This window comes from Cryptotermes secundus, unplaced genomic scaffold, assembly GCF_002891405.2.
Source record: "Cryptotermes secundus unplaced genomic scaffold, Csec_1.0 scaffold130, whole genome shotgun sequence".
Classification (NCBI taxonomy): Eukaryota; Metazoa; Arthropoda; class Insecta; order Blattodea; family Kalotermitidae; genus Cryptotermes; species Cryptotermes secundus.
The window spans coordinates 182,118-208,057 of NW_019731216.1; the positions used below are offsets into that span (position 1 = coordinate 182,118).

General features: G+C 43.3%; 2 protein-coding genes across 2 annotated transcripts in view; one reads left to right on the forward strand and one right to left on the reverse strand.

Moving 5' to 3' along the window:
• The first annotated feature begins 12,193 nt into the window (after positions 1 to 12,193).
• The window catches only part of LOC111866415 (GTP-binding protein Rhes), a 170,158-nt gene continuing 156,411 nt past the window's right edge, over positions 12,194 to 25,940 (forward strand). The window contains exon 1 of the mRNA XM_023855339.2: positions 12,194 to 12,398. The gene's annotated coding sequence lies outside the window, so the exon portion shown is untranslated. The remainder of the gene's footprint in view (positions 12,399 to 25,940) is intronic.
• Positions 17,809 to 19,453, reverse strand: LOC111866400 (general transcription factor II-I repeat domain-containing protein 2-like). The gene is made up of 3 exons (XM_033752234.1): positions 18,584 to 19,453; positions 18,395 to 18,454; positions 17,809 to 17,855 (listed from the first exon to the last, which is right to left on the reverse strand). The coding sequence occupies exons 1-3, from the start codon at positions 18,954 to 18,956 to the stop codon at positions 17,809 to 17,811; spliced, it is 480 nt and encodes a 159-aa protein (XP_033608125.1). The 5' UTR covers positions 18,957 to 19,453.

The following is a 25,940-nucleotide window of genomic DNA, read 5'->3' on the forward strand; positions in this document are numbered from 1 at the left end:
CTGCGACCTTCCATCTTGTAGCATAGCGCCTCAACCAACTGCGTGTCCCCTGAAATTAATGTTGGGAGATATAATTAAGTCGGTCACGGCAGTAGAGCGGTCTAAGGTATATACTGTTTTCGCTTGCTCGGAAGCCGGGATCGTGGGTTCGAATCCCACACAAGACATTTGTGTTTGGTATGTGTCTGTGTTTATTCTATGTTTATGGTGTCCCGTGTTCAGGTAGAAACCTTGCTACGAGCCGATCACTCGTCCAAGGAGTCCTACCGTCTGTAAAATAATCATGAAACAAAAAATCAGAGGCCAGTGAAGAAAAATACAATTAAAACCTATATAAATTCCACTTAGGAAATGTTTCATGTCTAGTGAACCTTTAGGTTGAAGCCGTGCCCTACCTCAGGTGATTATTCGCCGGCTTCCCACCGCAGGGGTCCAGCTAAAATCCCAGATCGCGTGGGATTTATGGTGAACAAACTGGCGCTAGGATACGTTCCCTCCAAGTACTTCGGTTTCCACTGACCAGTCTTCTTCCACCGACCGCTCAGTAATCACGTACAGTTACGATCCTGGTCTCAATCGCTCTCCACTCTACGAAAAACGAAACGGAAACTGACTGAACACCTTTCCTTCAAGGCATATAGGAACAACGGATAGTTTCAGAATCTTTGATCTCGGCCGTGTAGTCCCAGGAAATGCTCCCAACACCGGCTGCAGGGAGTCAGAACCGCTGCCGTCCAATTCGCAGCAAGCCTTTATATTGAGCTCCTCGAATCACTCTTGAGCGCTATAAATATTTATGACAGGAGCGGAAATGTTTCGTCTTTCGCCTTTTGAATTATTCAGCTCTCTTTGTTTATCTTATAATTCGTCATACCGCATATCTACAAACCCACACACTCACAAAATACAACCAAATAGATTTTTAGAACACAGTTGTCAGGGTAAGATACACTACACAAATGCTTTTCTATATCTAAGAGATCATCATCAGTGTCACAGGTTTATGCTAGAGCGACCTCATATCAGTTCACGCAGTTGGTTGAGGCACTATGCTACAAGATTGAAAGTCGCAGGTTCGATTCCCGGTGAGGTCATTTGATTTTTCAATTGGCCTAATCCTTCCAGCCGTACTATGGCTCTGGGGTCGACTCAGCCTCTAACAGAAATGAGTACCAGGAATCTTCCGGGGGTGGGGGAGTAAAAGGCGCCCGGTGCGTAGGGCTGAAAACATCACTTACATTTGTGAGCCGATTGTCTAGAGAAAATGTGGGAACCTGGACGTATCACAACCCTATGGGCCTTCACGGCCTGTTAGAGGGATAGCTCAGTTTTTTTCTTTTTTACATTAACTTCATGGCAAGGCCGCGCCATAGCGCAAGCGGTTAGTCGCTGGCTTCGCACCGCGGCAGCCCGGGTTCGATCCCGGGTCTGGTCAAGTGGGATTTGTGGTGGACAGAGTGGCGCTGGGGAAGGTTTTCTCCGAGTACTTCGGTTTCCCCTGCCAATCTTCATTCCACCAATTGCTCCACAATCACCCTCACCTATCATCTGGGGCTGGTACAATAGACCAGAAGTGGCCACAGTACAAGGGACTTAGTCCCACTCCACTAGCAATAAAAAGAATACGGAATGTCAAGGAAGACTGAGCTATACATCCACAAGTAGACCAAGGTTTGTAGTGGATTGCAGTGCTGGTGCAAACCGAGAGACTCAATGGCAAACTGAGTCGGATTTAAGGTTTTCACAGCGGCGACTGTGAGGACCACGTTCTTCCATACACAGTATGCATAATATATAAGACTGACTTTGTGTGCGCAACTGCTCTTCAAACCTATATGTGCGTCCGTCTTGTATGGACAAAAACCAATAAGAGGGTGGAAGAAAGTGTAAAAATTAGAAGCCGGAACAGGCAATTCATCTAATTCATGAATTGATGGTAATGATGATAATTATGAAGATGAAGTTTTATATATTTTGCTTCACATGTTCGTCGTGTTCTATGTATTCCTACGTACTTCCTGTGTACATAAATTCAAATACAGAGCAACAGCTGCCATGTGGCACAGCTTAAACCTCCGTGTCGCGTGAGACACACTCGGAAAACTAATTCAAATAAAAAATCACATGAAATTGTCACCTGTGGCCTTATTATAAAGGTGGGTTAGATTAGAGATCCATATGGCACGTGACTCTTTTAGAAAAATTATAAAATTGCATGGCGTCAGCCCACACGTCACACTCATAATTAAAGAGAGACAGACAGAAGCCCCAAGCTGGGTGGGCTTGCTACTGGTGCAGTGAATTATTCGTAATGAACAGTTCATTAAATACATTAATAATGCTCTATCTCTCCCCATCCCCATGTTAGGTGGGTCCCTTGTCACAGTCGCATGGCGCGTCCTCAGCTTGCGGTTGGAGGAGACGGCCTCCAGATATGTAGGATAAAGGTAAAATTGTCCCCATACTTAATTAAGTACTATGCCATGAAGGCGTATAGGGGAATTAATGTATAGAACCAAGTTTTCTTGACCTCGGCACTCGTTGGAGGTAAGTGGTCAGCTTCAAGCTCTGGCCGCTTCACCCCCGGAGAAAGAACCGCCATTATCCATTGGATAGGATGTTGGGTGGAACTCCAAGCAGGTCTGAACGACATGAGAAGTGAAAATTCTTGGCCCCACCGGGACTCGAAATCCGATCCCTCGGTCGTCCAGCCAGTAGCTTGTCGCTATACCGACTGCGCTATCCCGGCTCACGGTATGGAGGGTGGCTGCAAATATATTGAATGAGCAGTCGCGGGCAGCTGATACTTGTTGGTCCTCCAGCTTGGGTGTTGGGGTGGGGCTAACAACCTCTCGCCCTTAAAGAATAAGCTTGGTACGAAGTGTCACAAAGGGCCTCGCACCTGGACGGATTATTTACATAAACGACCTAAGCTAAGGAATGTGGACAAGAGATTTGGTACGTGAAATGTAAGAAGGCTGTATAAGGCAGGGTCGCTCATGGCAGTTATAGGATATTGGTGGGAAACACAGAAGGAATGGGCCCACTAGGAATTTGATTTGTTTCATTCTGGTCCGTCACACTAACAGTATCATGAAAAGTTAAACAGTTCCGTCCACTGTGACTGGCCACCAGTCACCAGTCACACTGGACCGAACTGTTTAACTTTTCATGTCCACTAGGAAATCCAAGAAGTACGTGGGTGGATAATATTAAAATGAGTCTTAGAAATATAGAATGGGGTGGTATAGACTGGATCGATCTGGCTGAGGATAAGGAACAGTGGAGGGCTCTTGTGAACACTGCAATGAACCTTCGGGTTATATAAATTGCTGAGAAGTTCTTGAGTAGCTACACAATTCGCGGCTCCTCAAGAAGGGCTCAGCACCATGAAGTTAGTATTTTTTCACTCTTTCTCATGTTTCAAAGTATGTCAACTGCCGGTTCTGTTTCTGACACTCTCTTCCATTTTCTCCTCCTTTATTGTTCGCTTTCCTTCCTTATCGTCTGTTCTTTCGCCTTTTCTCTTCAGTTATGCGTTCAGGTTCTGAAGGGATCAATTCCCATGGGAAATATAGGCAACGGACCTCCATTCTGTATTCTATAGAATGTTCCAAAATGGACCACTTTTAAGATTCAGTCCAATTATTAAAATCCTCACTGAACTATATTTAGACCATACTTGAATTTTTGCACTTAAACTACCGAAAAAGACAGAAAATTTAATTTTGTAAACAATAATAAAGTAAAAAGTAAAGTAAAGTAAAGCTATCCCTGTAACAGGCCGTGAAGGCCCATAGGGCTGTGAGACGTCGAGGGTCCCACATTATCTAAACAATCGGCTCAAAGATGGCGGTAAGGTTGTCGCACTTACGCGCCGGGCGCGCTTTACTCGCCAGGAAAATTAATTAATTCCTGGTACTCATTTCTGTTCGAGGCTGAGTCGACTCCAGGGCCATAGTGCGGCTGGAAGGATTAGATCATTTGAAAAAAATTCAATGACCTCATCGGCACTTGAACCCGCGACCTTCCTGCTTGTAACATAGTGCCTCAACCAACTAAGCTACCGCGTGTCCCTTGAGCCATGCAGTGGCTCCGGTGTGACGTCATGGGCTTCCAGCCCCTTGATCGAGGTTCTTAAACTTATCCCCCACCCCATCCCCATGCGGGACTGGGTCACGTGGTGTTGCCTTCTCCCCTCCTTTCTACCCCTGGGAGCCTTGCTTGGAAGTTAATTCGAGTTCGGAGTTCAGTTCTGGTTATGGATCCATAGGGCCTTGCTCGCGGCGCCGAGCCAGCCGGAGCGACTGTCAAATTCCTGTTCGGCTGGGAGTCCAAATTTGGTTTCGGCAAGTACTGGGCTGGTTCGCGGCCGGCGAGATCGCCCGCGGTCGCCCGTCGTTGGGTTTGTAGGACGGCGGCGACTCGTACCAGTTTGGTTAAATCTGTTTTTATAATTTATATTGTGTATTTAGTTTAGACTCAGCCTGTGGCCCGGCTATATGTAGTAGTTATATTGTCATGCAACCAAGGCAAATTGTTGCGCCAGTAAATATGGGCCATTCTGCCCGAGTTAGATGCCGCTGTGTGCGAGCATGTAAATGTGCAGTTAGTTCAGTTGTTCTGTTTAATTTCCATTGTGTTTATTAAATTCTGTTATTTGTTAATATATTGATTGCCATCATTTGTAACTAGATTTACTTCGCTGCTAGCTTGGATCCCTTACACTAACTTAGGGAGCGTGCGGGCACAGCACGAGAGCCATATGACGGAGCACCGTTTCCCCCTCCGATTGAGGAAGGGTAGACGGAGCCGTAAGGTGCCAGAGAGTGACGGTGCTGTGGTAGCAGACCGGACAGACGGCACAAATGGTAGCAGAGGAAGCGGCTCAAGTGGTAGCAGACCGGGGAACGCGGTTCACCCTAATCAATAATAAAGGATAAAATAAAGTAATAAGTGAAACAGAGGAAAGTAAATCCGTTCCTCTCATGAATAAGGAAAGTATTTCTACATCAGTATGTCTGCCACAATGATGGCGTATGAGCGAAGTCAAACAGGTGAGGCGACGTTTTGTCAGGTGATCCGGGGACGGTGGGAGTTTTCTAGCGGTATCTCTGGCTAATAATTTAAACAGAATCTTATCTCTGAATTCTCCATCAAGATGCGAGTTAAAGTTTTAACTCAAAGTCTTATAACCTGATATATTCTGCTCGGTTATACTTTGATTCGGTGACTCTTGGACTCAGAAAAAGTATAAATGTAGAAGTCAGAACTGTCTATGACACGGAATATAAAATGTTGTGTCATATGGCGCTGACAGAGGACTGGCACGCATTAATCTTCGGACAAAACAACTCAATCTCGAACCAACTAGAAAGTGTGCTTTCATAAATAACATATCTTGGAGCAGTTACCGCTCAGCTGGTCAAGAAATTCACCGATATAAATAAGACATGAAGGTTCATTTCCATATTCACAAGAAGCCGTTACCAGAACTTACTATCAGCCAAAAGGTCCAGTCCACATACTCATAGTCTGTTTCTTAAAAACCTATGTTAATATTATCTTATAGACCTAGGTAGGGCTACTCCGAGTTGTCTCTCTTCTAGAGGTTTACCAACGAAGGCCGCGTATGCACATCATAACTCTCTCATGCGTACTACTTATCCAGCCCATCTTACCCTCCTTGACTTGATCGCTGTAATAATATTCGATAAAGGGTAAAAAAGGAAATCCCTCATCTTACACAGTTTTCTCCAGTTTTCTCTTCAATACAGTTTCTTAGGCTCAAATATTTGCTACAGTACTCTCTTCTTAAAATGGTAAGCTCTCTCTGAAACAGGCCGTGAAAGCCCATAGGGTTGTGAAACGTCGAGGTTCCCACATTCTTCTAGACAATCGGCTCACAGATGGCGGTCAGGTTGTCAGCCTTACGCCCTGGCCGCCCTTTACCCCTCAGGAACATTCCTGGTACTCATTTTTGTTAGAGGCTGAGTCGAGCCCAGGGCCATAGTGCGGCTGGAAGGGTTAGATAAATTGAAAAAAAAATCCACCTCATCGAGACTCGAACCCACGACCTTCAGGCTTGTAGCATAGTGCCTCAACCACGCTACCGCGTGCCCCCCCCTCTGTTCTTAAATATTGTAAATATGTTTTATTTATTTAGGGCGAGAGACCAAGTTTCATACCTATGTAGAAACACAGATAAAACATGTGACTGTATGTTTTATAGTGTGCAGTTCGTATATATAGCAGACTGGAATGCATTAGGTTCTGACTTGAATGGTAACAAGGATTCAGTGTCTTCATGAATTAATTTTGACGTTATACCGTCGTGACCACCTCTGTGGTCTAGTGGTCAGAGTTCCTGGCTACAGATGCAGAGGTCCCGGGTTCGATTGCAGGCGCTACCAGATTTTCTGAGTAGTAGTGGGTCTGGAATGGGGTCCACTCAGCCTCGTGAGGATAACTGAGGAGCCATTTCAAGGAAATAGCTGTTCCGGTCTAGAAAACCGAGATTAACGCCCGTGGGGATCCGTTGCCCTGACCACGCGACACCCTACATCCGTTGGCACTAACTTCGCCGACAAGCGGCGGTCACTCGGTCGGTATAGTTCCCTTGCGGACTACAGGCCACGGAGTTTGTTTGAGTATACCGTTGTATATCTGTAAAAAGAAGTGCTCTTATGCAGTAACTGAGCCATGTATGTACTTCATTCAATGGCTCAGGGATGTGAGTTCCGATCGGTGTCCGTGACATATCACCCACTACTCTGTCACATGACCCCTTAGACTGATGGGCTACCTGGGATTTCCTAGGCCCTCTCTCAGTTGCTTACGGTTGCTTGCCGTCGGTCGTCGAAGTTAGACACTAAATTTGGTATTGGTCTTGCGTGTTTCCAAACTACGTTTCGAGTGTGTTCTGCAGGGGCATCGAGGACAGGAAACGTAAGTTTTGATGTAGGTGTGTTGCATTATGATTAAACTGGAAAGTTCTTCTGAACATTCACGAAAAGTAGATGTTGCGTAATATTACGATTCTGTTCTGTTTACTCAAGTTTTGTGAATGCTATTTTTACGTAATGTTTCCCTGTCTCCGCCTGTGTTAGACGAGCATGAGTGGGTTACGTAATGTTATCTAGGTTTGTGTCTCTCCCGTCCGAGGAGTGGGAGTTTTGTATTCTTATTCAAATCCATATTTTGAATTGACGAAAAACCTTTTCAGTGTAGTTCTGTTATTGCATTATTTTCTGTGTCAGTCTGAGCTCTCTTGTTATATTGTTTGTATACTCATTTGATGGCATACTCTTCCAAAAAAAAAACTCCTTGGCTTGAGTCCGCAAGCGAACTATACCGACCGAGTGACCGCCTATTGTCGGCGAGGTTAGTACCAACTTTAGTGGATAGAGGGTGTCGAGTGGTCAGCGCAACGGATCCCCACGGCCGTTAATTTTTTTTTCCAGACCGGAGCCGCTATTTCCTTTAAACATCTCCTCATTTATCCTCACGAGGCTGAGTGGAACCCGTTCCAGACCTACTACTTCTCACAAAAATCACGTAGCGCCGAGAATCGAACCCGCGACATCTGGATCTGTAGCCAGGAATTCTGACCACTAGACCACAGAGGCAGTCTGATTACGACGAAACACAATTAAAATAAACTGCGACCAGCGAATACAATATTATAGAACTCTTTGATGTATATTCGCTACAAATCAGTTTATAAAACAGTTGACACTTGTAAGGGACGAAAGGGAAGTATTCTTGATATGTTTTAATGTTTCTTCTACATACTTCTGGAGAACTGAGGCAAAATAGCGCAACTTATAAACTCAGAGCGGGCAGTGTGATCTCAACCTTATCGAACCGTCAGTCGCTTGGCCTCAACTGAATTTCGAATGATGCATATTGTTTAATTTCCCCGAAGACATCTTTTATTGTTGAAACTCAATGAAACCCAATTGGAGACTTTGCCAAACCGTATTGTTTCTGAAACATTAATCTGGCGACATGCTTGTTTCTCTCGTGTCCCCCATTGCGACATATTTCCAGGGATGGAAATGGCGTTTCACTTGAAGGTGGGCCGTGCAACAGCTCAGGCTGTTAGTCGCCAGTTTCCCACTGTGGCTACCCGTGTTCGATCCCAGGTAACCCCACACGGGATAGGTTTGTAAGTTCTGTCGTTTTCCTCTGCCAATTCTCTCTACACCAACTACTCCACATTAATCAGCAATCCTCTGATGGACATTACTATGTCCCAACATTAGCAGTACCGTTTATTAACGAATTTATTAACGAACTCAGAACCGGGTAGTTTTCGAGCATCAGATGAAAAGCATAAGAAGGGATGATGACGTTGTAAAGAGACACACATCATACCGAGCATTGAACCTAGGCTAATTCCACGATATGCGCTGGCCACTCAGTAAGCATAAGACTGGAGTGAGCGTAAAATCTCATGCTGCCTCAGTTCCCGCGGTAAAGTTGTCCCTGTGCTCGACAAATTAAGCACTACACCATGAAGGCGTATGGGTGAGTGGATGTATAGATCCACATTTTGTTAACCACGGTACTAGCTGGAGGTGAGCGGTCAGCTTCACGTCCCGGCCGCTTTACCCCCGGGGAAAAAACCCACGGTATCCATTGGGTAGGAGGTTGGGCGAACCCCAAAGCCGGTTTTGACGATTTGGAGGAGAGAAAATCCTTGACCCTACCGAGACTCGAACTCCGAACCCTCAGCCATCCAGTCAGTAGCCAGTCGCTATACCGACTACGCTACTCCGACTCGCGATTAGGTTTAGCGTTTTCTTTTCTTATTCCTTTAGTCTTCCTTCTCTCTTCCTATTTTTTATGTAATTAAAAATACAGTGTAAGTCTTACTTGTATTTGTACTCAATATATATACATTATACACATACGAGTATGTTACATGTTATATACAAATGGAGAATACATGATAACGTAGTTGGTCGAGGCAGTGCGTTACAAACTTAAAGGTCGTGGGTTCGAATTCCGATCAGGTCACTGGATTTTTCAATTTACCTAATCCTTCCAGCCATACTAAGGCCCTGGGTTCGACTCAGCCTCTAACAGAAACGAGTACCAGGAATCTTCCTGGACGTGAATCGCTGCCGGCGCGTAAGGCTGACAACTTAACCGCCATCTGTGAGCCGATTGTGTAGAGAGAATGTGGGAACCTCGACGTCTCACAACCCCATTGGCCTTCAGGGTCTGTTACAGAGATAGCTTTTATATGTACGATCGAAAATCCAAACACATCAGTAATTTAACTAGCTCATATTATCGAGGCTGTCCCGTGTTGTAGTACACAATTTGTGAAACTCGAACGCACAGCTGAGCTATCATAAAGTAAATAAAACTGAAAATATATCACCCCTCACTCAAATGCAATTGCTTGTCGCTACCATGTCTGCAGTTATGACACACACGAAGTTATGCACCCCTTGCTCTCACGATGCCATTGTCTTCTCGTTACTACGAAACGTGCGTAGCTTATGGAATAGCTATTGGCACGATCTCGGGGTCGTCCTTGTGGAGAAAGTAATGGGCAAATGAGTTGGCTTGGACTCCGACTCAAACGCATGCGTGTAGCAGCATAATTAACAACTTTACCGGGGCTGACTCTACAAAATTAATATCTTCTGTCTTTACCAGTTTTCTGTACGACGGACCGTTTCAGAGAAACAGGGTGCTAGAGTCAGGCGCAGTTTGGTTAATATATGGTGCTTAATTATGCATAAGGACAACTTCACCTTTGTCCTATATGCTCTTTGATGCTGTGAAATCTCATGAGCAGGCTATTCGTTTATCAGAATATCACAGGAATTACTACGGAGGTGTCTGTCTGTATCCGTCACATTGTGCTCCTTTTGAATCATTTCTGGGCTACTTTCCTTATTTTGATAAATAAAACTATGCTTATGCGATTACATTGCTGTCTGTATGTTAGTTTATCACCTATCAACTTTTGTATGCCTGAACCAACCTTTATGAAATTTGGTATGTATATTGTAGCATGCAGACTCGTTGCTAGACAACGACAGCGATATAAGCAACTATACAACAGCCTTTGCTAGGCAACGGCTCCACAAACAGATACGAACGCAACAGTTGCATTGCAACAGAGGAACAGTGTCTTCTGTGTTTTTCGATTTGCGTGTTGCATATTATACCACTCTGGCCCTTCTTAATTTCCTCACGTTAATAATATCAGCTGTTGGTCTATGCTGATAACATGAATCTACTGGGTGATAATATAGATACCATAAAGAAAACCACACAGACTTGACTGCCGCTAGTACGGAGGGTTTTCGAGAAAGAAACACAAAGAAAACAAAGTGTATGTTGCTGTCTCGTCACCAGAGTGCAGGGTAAAATCAGGACATAAAAATAGGTAACAGATGTTTTGTAAATGTGGCACATTTCAGATGTTTCGGAATCACAATAAAAAACCAAAACCTGATTGAGGAGGAAACTAAGAGGAGATTGAACTCGGATAATGCTTGCTATCATTCAGTCCAGAACCTTTTGTATTCTCGTCTGCTGTCCAAAAACATAAAAACTAGAATATACAAAACTATAATTCTGCCTGTGGTTCTGTATGGGTGTGAGACTTGCTCTCTGACATTAAGGGAGGAACAAAGACTGAGAGTGTTTGAGAACAGGGTGTTGAGGAGAATATTTGGACCAAAGAGAGATGAAGTGACAGGAGACTGGAGAAAACTGCATAATGAGGAGCTTCATAACTTGTACTCTTCTCCAAGTATAATTAGAATGATCAAGTCAAGGAGGATGAGGTGGGCAGGTCATGTAGCACGAATGGGGGTGAAGTGGAATGAGTATAGGATATTGGTGGGAAAGCCAGATGGAAAGATACAACTGGAGAGAAAGACGTAGGTGAGTGAACAATATTAAAATGGATTGATCTGACTCAGGATAGGGACCAGTTGAGGTCTCTTGTGAATATGGTAATGAACCTTCAGGCTTCCATAAAATTCTCTGAATTTGAGTGCGTAACTCCATATGTTACAGGTGGTGAGTAGAAACCAGAAGTCCCTCGTTATGTAATTTTTTTATTGCTAGTGGGGTGGGACTAAGTCCCTTGTACTGCGGCCACTTCTGGCCTATTGTACCGGCCCCAGATGATAGGTGAGGGTGATTGTGGAGCAATTGGTGGAATGAAGATTGGCAGGGGAAACCGAAGTACTCTGAGAAAACCTGCCCCAGCGCCACTTTGTCCACCACAAATCCCACTTGACCAGACCCGGGATCGAACCCGGGCAGCCGCTCGTTATGTAATTTTCTCCATTTCTTTTTCGGCTCATTTTAGAGGTCAAAACTGGAAATGGCACCTTGTGTATTCAGTAGAGCTATGTTAACTTATTCCACGGACCAGAATCCTTCTTTAGAAGCTAAAGAGTTGCTACGTAGTCAGGAAATTCTTCGTCTCTTATAAATCTGGATGGTTCATGATCATTTTCACAGAAGTAGACAGTTTGAAGCTATTCCAAGCCAGTTTAAAACCTTCCATTATTTAACCTGAATCCAATACGTATATCCTCTTTGGATGCATTTTACTATTATCCTCCTATCTAAACCTAGTCTGTTAATAAATCTCTTCCGTTAGGATTTTCCTGTCAAAAATGTGCATATATTTCTTAGTTTCACATGCATGTTACTCATTGCCTAGTTGATCCCTTTTTATTTAATTCTCTTGTAGGGTCATAATTTTTATGTATTCACAGCGTCGATTGTTCTGACTAAGGTACTCTGTGCAGTCTTGTAGTCGGTTACCGTTAAAACCTGAAGATGGAAACAGCATAGTCCTCCGAAACATCAGTATCAGTCTACAAGACTGCACAGTGTCTTAACCCAATTTTATTTATTTCTCTGTCCGTGAGGTACAGGCACATACTTCGCAGTTGATACAATACAATTAAATAAACAAAGGCGCAAACACGAGTGTGCCTTATGAAGATATAACACTTAAAAGAGCGGGTCTGTTTTACTTTCATGTTATCTGTTTTCATACGAAACTCAGCAGCCTGGCCTGTCCCAGACGAAGTGAAGCGAAGGGGGAGGTGCGCAGGCGTGGTTTGTTAAGGGTTATAGTTCTCACCACCACACCACCACCACCTTCACCACCATCATGCAGAGTGGAGAAGTAATTCGGCCTTACAAAGAGGCAGGTGTCTGGTGATGTTATTGTGGTCATGTGACGTGCTGGTGGCGTGGAGTGAGACACTTGAAAAAGCAACGGTCATTCCGCTAACAGCATATCCGAATGAGTGATGCGTGGCACTACTTGAGAGGGGCTAGGAACTCGTAAAACTGTCAACAGATTTCTAGTGAAATTCATCGCATCAGCTGCCATTCCAGTAAATATGAATTTCTATACTAATCTCATAGCTTTGATTTTTAGTTATAGGAAATGTTACATTGTGTTGCGCAAGATCCTGTTTGTACCAACTAAGTGAAGCACTATGACATGAAAAATATCCAGATACAATAAACATAATTTAATAGGAAATGCAAGTGTAACGTGACAATTCTGACGCTTTCGCTCATTTTAATCCACTTTCCTTATTCTGAAAAAAAAAAGAGGCTTCTAATATCACCGTGCTGTTTGTGTGTCTGTGTCTCCCTCTTAATTTCTTCGTTTCCTGTGCGGTCCGTGTCGTATCAAAGGCAAGTAGGCGGTTAGTTCTTCCCATAACTAAAAAATATGTTCCACTTATGGAAACGGGTAACTGAACACAAAATATATGCTCGTTTTCTAAAGTTTTAATTAGAATCATTAGAAACGTTTTTCATTTTGATAAGTATTTAACAAGTTAGGTTGAGATGAGCGCAGAAACGCATATTGGTCGACGTGTAAAGTGTTTAATTCCAACCATAATTAGAGTGTGAAATGTTCCTACATAGTTCCCTTATAAGAAATTTCACGAATTTACGTTCATATCATCTCGAGTTTTTACATGAAAACAGGAAGACAAGGAGAGAAATGTAGAGGTGCTAAAGGGCGCATTTTGTATGCTGTCTTCGCTCGCTCGGAAGCCGGGATCGTGGGTTCGAATCCCACTCAGGGCATGGATGTTTAGTTTGTGTGTGTGCGTTTTTCTGTGTTTGTGTACCTGTAGAGGCCTTGCGACGAGCTGATCACCCGCCCAAGGAGTCCTACCGAATGTGTAAGATCTAGTAAAACCGAAGTGAACGGAGAAATTCATGGAGGTAGGCCTAGGCCCACTGGGGCTGTAGTGCCAAGGAAAAAAAGGGCGCATTTTAGCAAATTTTCATTGCAAATAAGCGAAATAATGTAATTTATGAACAGTTCAAGATGAATTACTCATAAAATAATAAAACTTACAGTTCAATGAACAACAGTACAAAAATTAATTAAGAACGAAACAAAAGTAAACGTCATCACACGCGTGAATTCTATACGTGTATGTTTCCTGTTCATTTCTTATAGGCACGTGGATTTAATTTTATCGTATTAAAACACTTTGACAGGTCTTACAAATGCCACTGTCATGAGTTAGGGTAAGCGCCCTTTTCTTCAGAACTGAACTGTGGAATTTGTAAAGGGAAAAGTGGCACTGGAGCGGGTTTTCTCCGACTACCTGTTTCCCCTGCCAGTGTTCATTTCACATGCTGCTTCACATTCTCTAACCATCTTATTATCGGCGCTATATAGTCTCGGCACTGACGACATCCTTAAGTAGTCAACTTAAAAATATTTAAAACAATATTTTAATAAGAAACCCTGGAAGGAAAGGATCCTTGGGGAGACCAAGACTCAAAATGGTTCGTATTAAATTGGACGTACATACGTTGTGAGAATATTAACCGGATTAATATGGTTCTATATAGGGACCCGTGGACTACAGTAATGAAGTACTTTCCAATTGCATAAAATGCATGGGATTTCTCGACTAGCTGAGAGATTTTCAGCTTCTAAAAAGGGAGTTAACAAATTGACCCATAAGTTTAAATACTGATTTTAGGCTTTCGCGGTGGTTAATTAACTGAAACTGACTCCATGGAGCTGAGCCCCACTTGAGAAGCCGCCAGTTCTGGAGCTCCTCAAGGACTTCCACTGCTCCCTATCCTGACCCCAATTAAGCCAGTCCATACCACCCGATCCTGTCTCTCTAAGGTCTATTTTAATAATATCCACCCATCTACGTATTGGTTTTCCTAGTAGTCTTTTTCCTTCTGGCTTTCCCACCAATATCTTATTTGCATTTCTCTTCTCCCCCATTCGTGCTACATGCCATACCCATCTCATCCTCCTTGACTTGATCATTCTAATTTTACTTGGCGAAGAATATAAGTTATAAAGCTTCTTTTGCGGCTTTCCACAACCTTAATTATTGGTGTTAAATCCCTACTTCGGTTGTTAACATCTTGTGGTTGTGGGGAATGTTACCAGCGTTTTAGAGGTACATAGGGATCTTCAGGCGACATGTTCCTCTGCAATGTCGGTTGGCTGTCGACGGGCTGTACGACTTACATCCCAGAGGATAGAACTCTTCAATTATTTTTTATTGGTAATTTGGTGGGACTAAGTCCCTTGTATTGCGGCCACTTCTGGCCTATTGTACCAGCCCCAGATGATAGGTGAAGATGATTGTGGAGCAATTGGTAGAATGAAAATTGGCAGGGGAAACCGATGTACTCGGAGAAAACCTGCCCCAGGGCCACTTTGTCCACCATAAATCCCACTTAACCAGACCCGGGATCGAACCCTGGTTCCTTTATACTGTTACATGTATACCCATTGCTAGGCAATTGGTTTGTAAACAAGTTCCCGCGAAGACAGATTCTTGGTAAACAGTTGCCAGGTTACGCTACAGTAGAGGAGGCTGTGTTTTCTCTGTCGTCGGCGTCACGCCCAGCGCTGATAGCGGACTAATGAACTCACAGTCTGACACGCGACAAATGTTTTCTGTGCCGTGCCGAATTATAAGAGGTTCCAGGATGATTGAAAAAGAAAGAATACACACAGTGGACTTATTAATACAGACTGACTGACAAATGACANATGAACTGTAAATTGTGTAAATCAGCGATAGCGCTGTAATAAGTGTAATTAAGAGAACTTGTACCCGAAGTGCTAATAAATCCAATCATCCGTTCTAGAACCCAATATTTTCGTCATGCGCACCCCCTACACATATTGTTACTGTATCGGTGAGAAGAATTACGTAAATCAAACTGCCTTTTTATATGGTAGAACCCCTAGATCGATTAATTTTCCNAAGGAAGGCAAGAAAACTTAATAGTGATTTGAAGTTGAGATCCGTTGCTAGGAGACGACTAGTGGAAAATAAGAATCCTAGTGCATATGCAACGGAGAGCTGTAAATTGTGTAAAGCAGCGATAGCGCTGTAATAAGTGTAATTATGAGAACTTGTAACCGAAGTGCCAGTAAATCCAATCATCCGATCTACAACCCGTTATTTTCGTCATGCGCACCCCCTACACATATTGTTACTGTATCGGTGAGAAGAATTACGTAAATCAAACTGCCTTTTTATATGGTAGAACCCCTAGATCGATTAATTTTCCAACACTTCTTGCAGTTTCCTTACCTCTATACCTACACATTTTAATTTCATGTTTCAGGTGTGACAGAGGGTTACGAAATATCAATGTTAATGTAGACGAAAATTTAGCTGCTGCTACAGATAACTCATGTGTATGTGGCAAAAAGACTTAAAAGAACTAATAATCTTTTTTTTCTTTAGGATTAATTGTGGTTTTTAATTTAATATTCCTTCGAAAAGTGTTATTATCACTCTTAAGTATTTATTATTAAAGTTCTTTAGTGGTTCTCGACTGCAGCTGTAAGAGAAATATTCTTATATTTAAGAGAGACTTTATTCTCTTATAATTTAGAACAGGGTCAATGATGACTAAAAGATATATTTAATTGTTTATATGTAAATAGTTATTTTAATATCTGTGTTCAGTTTTTATTTTTCTCTGAGTAATGTTACGGTGAAGCAAGCGTTATTTCTTTTACGTAGGTACTCACAAAAATGGTGTATGATTTCAAATTTGAGACTATAATTTAATTTTGAGAAAATGACGTTAGGTTCAAATTCATTTCCAAATTTATCTGCAGTTATAATTGTGACATGTAGCTCATGTGAGAGTCCTGCAGAAACTATGCGATAAAAATAATTTAGACTAGATTTCCTACTGACAAAACATTATGAATATGAGTTAATTTGTTTCTTCCTTCTCGTGTATTACAAAACTCCACAAGAAAGGGATTTCCTTGAGAAAATACTAGTCTCTCAGCTGTCTTTTACGGACCCCATTTTTCAACACTGTGTTCAGTGTTCAGAACAGCCCGCAGCTGTTCCCTAGCCTCAGCTTATGAATTCTCTGTACGCCTTCATTTCACTTTACGATCCACTGTACAGTTAATAGTTATATTGTGGTGTATAACACCGTGTAGCCCGTTGAAAGTCAACCGATGTTTCGGAGAAAAGTATCGTGCTTTCACATTGCATTTTTCTGGGCTTCTTCGACCCTGAAGATGGTGGTGATGCGTTCCTCCGAAATGTTTGTTGGCGTTCAACGGACTACACGACGTTAAACCCCATGAGGTAGTACTTTTCATAACCACTGCTGAGAGAACCTCAAATCCTACATTTTACTGTTATCGTCGTATGTGTCGGCTACCGGCCCTTGTTCGATCTCAGGTCAGACCATGTGGGATTTTTCTTGGAGAAAGTTGCACTGTGGCTGGTTTTCTTCGAGTAGCAAGAATTTTCTGCCTCGTGCTTGTTTCTTTGTTGGCTTACTCTCAGCATGAACATGGAGACGACTTGTTCCTCCGAAACGTCGGTTGTCTTCCTGCGGAAAGCACACCATTAAATCCCAGAAGACACCGGCAGTTAATAACCTAGAGAACCGGGATAACGCTACTGGCTGGACGACCGAGGGGTCGCAGCTCGACACCCGGTGGGACCAAGAATTTTCTCTTCTCCAGTCGTCCAGACCAGCTCTGGGGCCCACTCAGCTTCTTATCCAAAATATACCGGGGCTCTTTCCCCGGGGATAAAGCGGCCAGGGCGTGAAGCTGACCACACACCTCAAAATAATTCCGAGGTCAAGAAAATCTGGATCTGTACATCCACTCCCCCATACGCTTTCATGGCGTAGTGCTACACTAGTTAAGCACAGGGACAACTTTACCTTAACTTTAGTAGCTAATCGCACTAACTTCGCCGACAAGCGGCGGTCTCTCGGTCGATATAGTTCGCTTGGGGACTAAAGGCCACGGATTTTTTTAGTAGCTAATCTAGAAACCAGATATTTGGTCTACTAAGGAACTTCATGAGACGGGAGTAGCTATGGGCTGAAGAACTGAGGTTGAATTACCGGAGGGTGCGGAATCCTTTCTTACTGCCACGTTCAAATCGACTCTGTGGCACACCCAGCTTCCTGTCCAGTAGACTCGAGGGAATCGTTGTTAGATAAACCCGTCACGCTCTTCTGAAAGTAAAATTCGAGTACAGTTTTGTTTAGTGCAACAGTAACCTAACTACAATGAAGCTGAAGCTTTAGAAGCCAAGAGTTGGCAAATTGAGGTCACTTTTTATGGCTCAGTTGTTGCTCTTTGTAAGTCATAAATAAAACATGTTATGTGTGAACGGAATGTGAATTACTGTGCTTGAATGTATGGCCAGAGCGACGGTTTGCGGTAGCAATAACGTGTTCTCTCTGTTGGTAAGTCTCCCACGAAGCTAATGGGATTTCCGTTCTCTGTCAGTCCGCCTGCACACTGGATGCTGTTAGCTTATGGGATGCAGATTCTGCAGTGTACAGAATAACAAATGAATGTCAGGTGGAATGGGACGATCTACATTCTCTACAAATATGAATTTTATGTTCCTATGACAGGGCTTACCTCGCCTGAAGCCTTCAGTGGGCGTAGGCGGAGCACGATATACAGGAAGGCGCTCCTCGGAGCAGTGTTGTTAGCATTTGAGAGGAAGGAAGCACTCATAATTGATACTTTCGGCAAATATTATAAAGGTAATCAAGTAAAGGAGAATGAGATGGGGATGCCGTGTAGCACGTATATGGAAACAGAAGTGCATAAAGTTGAAGCTGAAAGTCCAGAAGGTAACATACCACTTCGCAGACCTGTTTGTAGAAGGGTGGATAGTTTTAAATTATCCTTAAAAGTTATTAAGAGGTAAAGGTAAAAGGTAAAGCTGTAAGAGGCTGTGGAGGCCCATAAGGTTGTGAAACGTCAAGGATCCCACATTATCTAGACCAGGGGTCGGCAAAGATTTTTCGTAAAGGGCCAAGTCAGGATATTCGGCTTCCACTTCTGACAGAAAATCACGGAACTGGCGATGGTTCAGCCCACGAGAACGAATGAAGTTCACCGTTGACACGACTGGTTCTAAAACACACGACAGATTAAGATATTTGCCACAAAGTACATGCTGGTGAATGATACAATGAATAACCATAGGCCTTGTACACCTTGCATTTTCACAAGCTGTGTAAATGCTTCCAACTAAGCCTTTACCTGTTCCAGACATATTTTTACCACCATCAGTTGTCACACATTTCAGCTGATTCCACTTCAGATTGTACTTCGTTAACATTTCCTCAACTTCCTTGAAAATGTCTTCGCCTGTAGTTGTTCCACGCAGACTATTCATAGAAGCTAATTCTTCAGTCACTTCAAAGTCAGCATTGACTCCTCGAATAAACAGCAGCAATTGAGCAGTATCTGTAATGTCTGTCGACTCATCAAGAGCTAAGGAAAACCACTCGAAATCATTTGCCTTGTTAATTAATTGGTTAGTGATGTTGCTACCAATGTCCTCAACTCTTCGGGCAACTGTTCTCGCGGAAAGGCTGATATTATTAAATAAATCCATTTTCTCTGGACACATTTCTTCAACTGCTACAATCAAACATGATTTAATTAACTCACCATCAGTAAAGGGTTTTCCTTCCTTGGCTAACAAATGAGCTACTCGTAGACTTACTTTACTTGCAGCCTTATTTTCATTTTCGTGAAGAAACTGTGTTGTAATGAAATACTCCGTTTCAAAGTTTCTAATTTTTGTGATCGTTCCTTCCCTGTGAGTTGGGAATACTGTGCCGAATGCTTAGTCTGGTAATGCCGACGTATATTGTACTCTTTTAGTACAGCTATAGTATCACTGCACAATAAACACAATGCTTTGCCATCTAATTCAGTAACAAAATAATTCTCACTCCACTCTGCCTTAAAAGCACGACATTCCAAGTCCACTTTTCTCTTCTTTTGTGGTTTCGACAGCGACATGATGGATATCCACTGGTATTAAAACGACACAGAACAGCGATACACGTGGCATTCGTAACACTGCGTGTCATCACAGCTGGGGCCATGAAGGAACGTGCGAATGGGAAGCTATAGGAGCGCCACACACGGCAATTCTCGCAACTCCTCAACTCAAGGTCGGCCGTTGGAGTGCGTAATCATCCATAGACAATATGTTCGAAAAAACGTAGGTTTCTTCCTATAAATAAAGCTTCATAGACGCAGAAATATTAAACTCATATTATAATAATTATCTTGTTTCATGAAATATTATCCCACTTTGACATTTTTAAGAGTTTGGAAATGTAAAATCTATTCTTAGCGCGCGGGCCGCAGAAAAAGCGGCGGCGGGCCGGAGTTGGCCCGCGGGCCGTAGTTTTCCGACCCCTGATCTAGACAATCGGCTCACAGATGGCGGTGAGATTGTCAGCCTTACGCAACCGCTGACCCTTACCCCCCAGGAAGATTCCTGGTACTCATTTCTGTTAGAGACTGAGTCGAACCCAAGGGCGATAGTGCGGCTGGAAGGATTAGGTCAATTGAAAAATCCTATGACCTCGTCGGGAATAGAAACCGCGACCTTGCGGTTTGTAGCATAGTGCCTCAACCAACTACGCTACCATGTGCGCAGTTATTAAAGTGTATAAAGGTAAAATATTACATATATTTGAATAATTAAACACCACGCTATGAAGACATATGGAGGAGTGGAAGTGTAGCTCTACCATTATTAACCTTGTCAATAGATGGACGTGAGTGGTCAAAGATGACAAACTCAAGGAATATAAGAATGGCAGGGCATGTAGCACGCATGGAAGATGTGCGAAATACGCACAAAATTTTGGTCAGGAAATCTCAGCCAGACGACTTGGTTATCGTAGAAAGTACAGTAGCTGAATTCTAAAGGACAGTTCATGCATTAGACAATAGAGCTATAAAATGTAATTTGAATATGTCTGTAAGTATGACAAAGTCAGTAGCTAAGACAGGAAAGATGGACGCGGTAACTGAAACAGTGATAAGTAATCATGTTATTGAAGTAAATAGTTTTAATTGCTTGGGATACAGAACTACAATAACGGACAACAAAAAAGAAACAAACTCCGTGGTTCTAGTCCGCAAGCGAACTATACCGACGGAGCGACCGCCGCTTGTCGGCGAAGTTAGTGCCAACTTTAGCGGATAGAGGGTGTCGCGTGGTCTGCGCAACGAATAACCACGGCCGTTAATTTCGGTTTTCTAGACCGGAGCCGCTATTTCTTTGAAATAGCTCCTCAATTATCCTCACGATGCTGAGTGAGCCCCGTTCCCGACCCACTACAAAAGACTACAGAGACTTAGAAATAAAAATGAATAGATTTAACTAAATGTGCAACACAATACGAAGAACATAGATTAACATGACAAGGATAGAGACACAGATAGAGTTCTATAAAGGTATGGCGATGTCGACACTTACACACGGATCCGAAATATGGATTTAACAAAAAGACTGGAAGCAAAAGTTGAAACTGCGGAAATGAAATTCTTGAGGGATGTAGCAGGCTGCACAAGAAAGGACCTAATAAATACTAAAATTAAGGAAGAACCAAATATTTTTAAGAGCACTTCTTGAGAAGCCGCCAATTGTGCAGCTACTCAGGAATATTTTTAATCTAAATATTAAAAATCTAAAGTCCGAATCATGGGGGACATATCACTTTCCACGAATGGAAGATAGGTGGATCCCGAAAAGAATTTTAATATGCAATCCAAAAAGGTGTAGCACAAGGAGCCCACAGTTAAGATGGAGGGACCAACGTAACTCTTCAAGAGGACGGAACAGACAAAGAATGGCCTAACCAATGAAGATGACGATAGTGTCGATTGTGAACCTGAACATTAGAAACCGCTTTGGAGACCTGGATGTAGATGGAAGGACAGTTTTAAACAATCACAAAATATTATTAGAATAATAAAAACAAAGATGTTGAATGTGCAGAACATATAACAGGCGAAATGCATACAAGTTTCTAGGGAGAAGACCTAACAGTAAGAAACCATTTGGGATTCCTAGATATAAATAAGAGAATAATTTTTGAAGTGCATCATAAAGAAATACGTTTCGACTGCATGGACTGGATTCAACAGGCTCGGGATAGAGTGTCACAATGGCGGTCTCTCGAAAGCGCTAAATGTTAATACTACAGTGGGTATTAGCTTCTCAACAAGGACTCTCTTCCATGGAGACTTCTGTGATTACACTGTTATGATTTTGGCCAGGATAATGACAACCCTGAGGTGTCGTTGCTTGTACCAGTCCCTCTAAGCGATTAGAAGCCGGGCTACGGGCTGGAGGTCTTGAGTTTCTTTCCCGTAGGGGAAAGATATTTTTCTCTCCTGCATAGCGTCCAGACCAGTTTTGGGCCACACTTGGCCTCCTATACAACGGGTACAGCAATAAGGCGGTCAGTCAGTGAAGCTGACCACTCACCACCATCTAGTGCCGAGATCAAGAATGGTGGAGCTATACCTCCACTCTCTCATAAGTCTTTCTGGCGTGGTGCTTGATTAATTAATCACAGGGTCATCTCCATCTTTTGCTTTCTTTCACCTTGTAAACGAATTCCGGAATGGTAGAATGTCCCATGATTTTATGTAGCGCAGAATTCGGACACCAGCAGAGCCACTGAGTGCACTGTAGCTAGCTGCAATGGGTGCGTGGCACGTGAACTGGAGTGTTGGTGCTCTGATTAAAAGAAGTAAAGACAAGTTACAAAAAGGTATCGTCACGTGCATTACTGACTAAGACACGGGTTTGGATTGGCAATCGATTTATTGGATAACTACCAGTCGTAACTACAGAGAATTGTAACACTCCAAATTATAACTGGAACAATAATACATGAAGTCTTCAACACTTCAATTCTAATCTTCATTTGTAGCCTCCGGAAATCTACTGTTTGGTTCTGTCTGTCAGCCCGTTATTTTCGCTACTCTTGCTGTAGCATAGTTGATTGAGAAGCTATGCTACAAGCCGGAAGGTCGCGGGTTCAGGTCCTGATGAGGTCATTGGATTTTTTCAATTGACCTAATCCTTCCAGCCGCATTATGGCCCTGGGGTTGACTCAGCCTCTAACAGAAATGAGTACCAGGAATTAATTAAATAATTTACCTGGGGAGTAAAGCGCGGCCGGCGCGTAAGGCTGACAACCTTGCCTAGATAATGTGGGACCCTCAACGTCTCACAACCCTATGGGCCTTCACGGCCTGTTACAGGGACAGCTTTACTTTACTTTTACCTTTTTACTCTTATAATCTTCTCTTGGACCGTGTAGAAGTCACAACTGCACCGCACTCCCCACTAGCTTCTCAAATGCTTTGAACTCTACAATTAACTCGACTGCTGAACTGCTGGTGTTCAGTCAATTAATTAATGATTCAACTTAATGTCACATTGCGACTGAAGGTCAGTCGGTCAGTCAGTAAGTCTTGATGTCGAGCCCCATGTGGGGCTCATGATCAGATATTTATTATTGTTTGACAACTACTGTCTTGTTTTTGTGGGACGCCCTCTCTGACGAGAGGCCGGGCCTGTGTTTTCTACACGCTGCTGGTCCTTGGCAGCGCAGTCTTTCTCGGGTCCGAGTCCCTTGGTACTCGTGACCATATTTTACTGTCTCAGATTTTGGACTTCCCTTTTCGTCGCATCCTACAACTCGCAGGGTCAAGGAGGAGATATTCTACCCCGCCTCCACACGGGGGACTGCTTGTGTTATTCTGTAAACCTCGTTATATTGCCTCCGCATGGATCACATAGTAAACATGGCTTCTGTTGTTGACGAAACTTGTTTGCTGTTTGTTGCCTAGCAATAGACGTCTGATATTGTCGTAATGCACCCAGTGGATGGTTGTTTACAGGTCCGATTACTGGCAGTGGAAAGTCTTTTACCTTTTGTTATCCGAGAATTCTTCTTCGCGGGAACTTGTTTACGTAGCTGTTACCTAGCAACCGATATACATATTACAGTATTACTACATATAAAAACTACAAAAATGTCATAGAATTGTCATACGGCTCAATGAATTTTGATGTATGCACCGCGTGCAGCCCTCTAAGCGTCAAATCAATATTAGCTTCACTCCATTCGCTTGCAAGCCGTCCTGGCTTGTCCACTTCAGTAGCTGTGCAGATTTTTCTCTCTTAAAAGACTTTGATCTCACATATTTTCGAAGTTGACTTAGGCGGCAATGCAGTTTCTCAACTTCTGCCTATGCATTTATTCGGAAACTTCGTCAACTCGTACATGATTACTGAGGAGGGGGGGAAAGCTTTGCGCCCGTAGTGGGGCAACAGAGTGTTGGAACATTTACTGGTTTATGTCTTAATATTTTCACAATATTATTGCCATTCAGAATCATATAATTCTTTTACGAAAACTCTAAACATTAGCGTAAGAATCAAAGTTGGTTTCATGACTGCATTTCCGTTTGTATGTTTACTTCTTTTTGTGCTATTGATAAAAAACATTCAGACAGGTAAAATTTCTCACTGTAACTCGGACCATCGAATGATTTAATGATTGATTAATGGACTAGGAAGGAAATAGTCACGGGCCTGGTTTAAGGCGCTGTACCGGCCTGTATGTGGAAGAACTCGGGAAAACCACAAAGAAATTGCTTCATTGTGAAATCTGTTGTTCTCACGACGGTGGCTATTAAAGTTTGCTGTCGTCTGGGATGTGACACCTTACCGTCTGATACAAGTTTATTGACGTTTATAAAAAACAATTCTGCAAAGAATTTCAGGATAAAAGAGAAAATTTACGCTGAAGATGGAGCCAGTGCTTGCCTCCGAAACGTCTATCGGATTATCTGATGCAACATCGTTGAAGACAGTATCCAATTCTCATTGTTGAATTTCCTGATCGTTTGTAGAATAGAAATAAAAGTACCTCGTAGAGGACATGGCGTTTGAATGTTACAGTATAGGATGGTTAATATTCAAGAAGAATATATGCAAACTGACTTTGCCGATACTGTGCAACAACTGACCATGTTTCGAATTTACTTTCTTTGGTTTTCTAAAAAACAGTTTCGCCGGCTGAATCTGGTTTAAAGATTGCTGTTTGAGTAGGAATGCAGTGAGGAAACGTTAGGAACCGGTTGTCTCAATATAACGATTGCCGTGGTTTGATTCCCAGTGGGACAGATTTTTCTTTGCTCCACAGCGCCCAGATCGGCTCTGAGGTCCACCAAATGAAAACCAATGTGGGTATATCTTTCTTTGTGGTTAAAGCGGCTGGAACGTGCATCTGATCATTGAACTCCATATTTTTTTTTATTGCTAGTGGTGGGGGTGACTAAGTCCCTTGTACTGAGGCCACTTCTGGCCTATTGTACCAGCCCCAGATGATAGGTGAGAATGATTGTGGAGCAATTGGTGGAATGGTGACTGGCAGGGGAAACCGAAGTACTCGGAGAAAACCTGCCCCAGCGCAACTTTGTCCACCACAAATCCTACTTGACAAGACCCCGGGATCGAACCCGGGAAGCAGCGATGGGAAACCAGCGACTAACCGCTTGAGCTATGGCGCGGCCCTTCAACTCCATATAGTACCGAGATAAAAAATAGTGGAGTTATACGTCCACTCCCACATACGTCTTCATGGCATGGTGCTCGCCTTACATTTACAGCGAAGAACGTTATGTCGTTTCTGCACTGAAGTGGCCTACAGACTATCACTTGCGCCCGAGGGAGCCTTAGTGCCACAATAAGCTACCGCTGCATGCGATGAGGGAAAGAGAGGCCTTGGCCAGACTGTGGCCTTCCTTGACCAAGAGTTCGACCTAATTTCGTTCCAGTGGAGAATTATGAAACCGCACAGAACCCTAATTAGCATTTAAGGGTACTGGGAAAGGGATACAGAGGGCCGGGATAGCGTAGTCGGTATAGCGACTGGCCATGGACTGGACGACCGAGAGGTCGGAGTTCGAGTTTCGGTAACGTCAAAATTTTTCCCTTCTCCACGCCGTCCAGACCGGTTCTGGGGCCCACCCCTGCCTACTATCCAATAGGTACCGGGGGCTAATTTCCCGGGTTACAGCTGTAACGTCTTTACTCGGCGTCGGTGGGAGGTGGCAGGTCCCGCCGCCGCCGCGTACTTGTCACTAAAAACTCTCGCTTTGGCCACTGAGAGTCAGGGGTTCGTCTTGGTGCAGGAGCTGGCGCTGAAGCCCAAGATTAAACAAACCACACTCCACACGTTGATAATAACACTAACCAAGTTTATTGAAGAAAGAAACACAGTAATTTTACTTTAAGAATGACGACCCTCGCCTCAGGCGAGCTGTCTTACATCTGCCACGCCTAGGGCTTTTTCCCCAAAGAGATCATCACGTGCTACAGTTTTTTTAGGTGGCTACGCAACCTCATATGCATCCAGTGGTGGGCCACTGGTCGTATGTCAAAGCTTACGGGTGAAAGGGTGAGGCTGCATGCCGATCTTTCTTGCTCCAAATAACACTGCGTGTGGTCTCTTTAGGACTGCTTATATTAAGGGTACTCTTAATACCAAAAGGTTATACA